The 1,144-nt window shown below is 50.3% G+C and overlaps 1 protein-coding gene across 1 annotated transcript in view; it reads left to right on the top strand.

Annotated features, from left to right (window-relative positions):
* LOC108286944 (intraflagellar transport protein 122 homolog) overlaps positions 1 to 1,144 on the top strand; it is a 77,950-nt gene that overhangs the window by 36,753 nt on the left and 40,053 nt on the right. The window contains exon 13 of the mRNA XM_037730144.1: positions 394 to 531. Coding sequence (XP_037586072.1) covers positions 394 to 531 — 138 coding nt within the window. The remainder of the gene's footprint in view (positions 1 to 393; positions 532 to 1,144) is intronic.

The raw sequence follows: 1,144 nt of genomic DNA, 5'->3' as shown, positions 1-1,144 counted from the left end.
TAGTAGAGACGGGGTTTCACCATGTTGACCAGGATGGTCTCGATCTCTTGACCTTATGATCCACCTGCCTCGGCCTCCCAAAGTGCTGGGATTACAGGCGTGAGCCACCGCGCCTGGCCCACGCATGTGTACTTTCAAGTGCTACCTCTGGCCTAGGCTACCTGGATGAAGGTCTGCGTTGAAGATCTGAGGCTGAAGTGGGCTCCGTGGGGAAGCCTTGCACGGATTCTTGGATTAACGATGCCAATCATGGGGTCTACATGGGGTTAGATAGATAGATAGATACTGAATGTGTAGGCATTTTCACCCCTTAGGGGCAGGAAGACCTCCTTGGGGAGGGCTAGGAGCGTTTATTCTGTTGAATTTCCATGCAGAGCTGGGTTTGCTTCCTAGGAGAAACGGCTGCAGTGTCTGTCCTTCAGCGGAGTGAAGGAGCGGGAGTGGCAGATGGAGTCTCTAATTCGTTACATCAAGGTTATCGGTGGCCCTCCTGGAAGGGAAGGCCTGTTAGTGGGGCTGAAGAATGGACAGGTGAGTGCCCCACATGTCTCCCGTCAGGCTGATTATCTGCATGCATACGTGAGTGACCCATCTAGCAATGACCCTGAGCTGGGTTCTCAGGGCAGGAAAACTTCTGTCCTCCATGGCTGAATTGTGGGGTAGCCGTGAGTTCAGTTTTTTGAGGACAGCCTCAGGCCAAAGATGCAGTGGCCCTCCCACTCATAGCAGGCCTGTGTTTTGGCAGAGTTGAGCTATAGCCTCTGGCTACATGTAGAGTGGATTAGTGGCTTAAGGTCATTAGAAGGTGGGAGATTTGTTAGAGATGCTGCTTCTGTGGATTTCTAGAGGGAGGCAGAGATCATTACTTAGGTCAGCTCCCGATTAGGGCAGTGAGTAGGGCAGTGCGTTCCAGCATGTGTCCTAGAGAATGCCGGGTCCACAGGACACTGATAGATGCCACAGAAAAATGGGCCCTTTGGTCAATTAGATGTGGGAAATGCAGGTTACACAAAGTTAAACAGATTTCTATGTGTGTGTATACCTGCATGTGTGTATATCTGCATGTGTGTATATCTGCATCTGTGTATATCTGCATCTATGTGTATGTGTGCACACGTGTTCTTTGCTCAGCATAAGAAAAGTT

The sequence above is a fragment of the Cebus imitator genome, unplaced genomic scaffold (genome assembly GCF_001604975.1).
Source record: "Cebus imitator isolate Cc_AM_T3 unplaced genomic scaffold, Cebus_imitator-1.0 Scaffold332, whole genome shotgun sequence".
Taxonomy (NCBI): Eukaryota; Metazoa; Chordata; class Mammalia; order Primates; family Cebidae; genus Cebus; species Cebus imitator.
The sequence above is the reverse complement of the archived record's forward strand: the minus strand, read 5'-3'. Positions and strand labels throughout refer to the sequence as shown.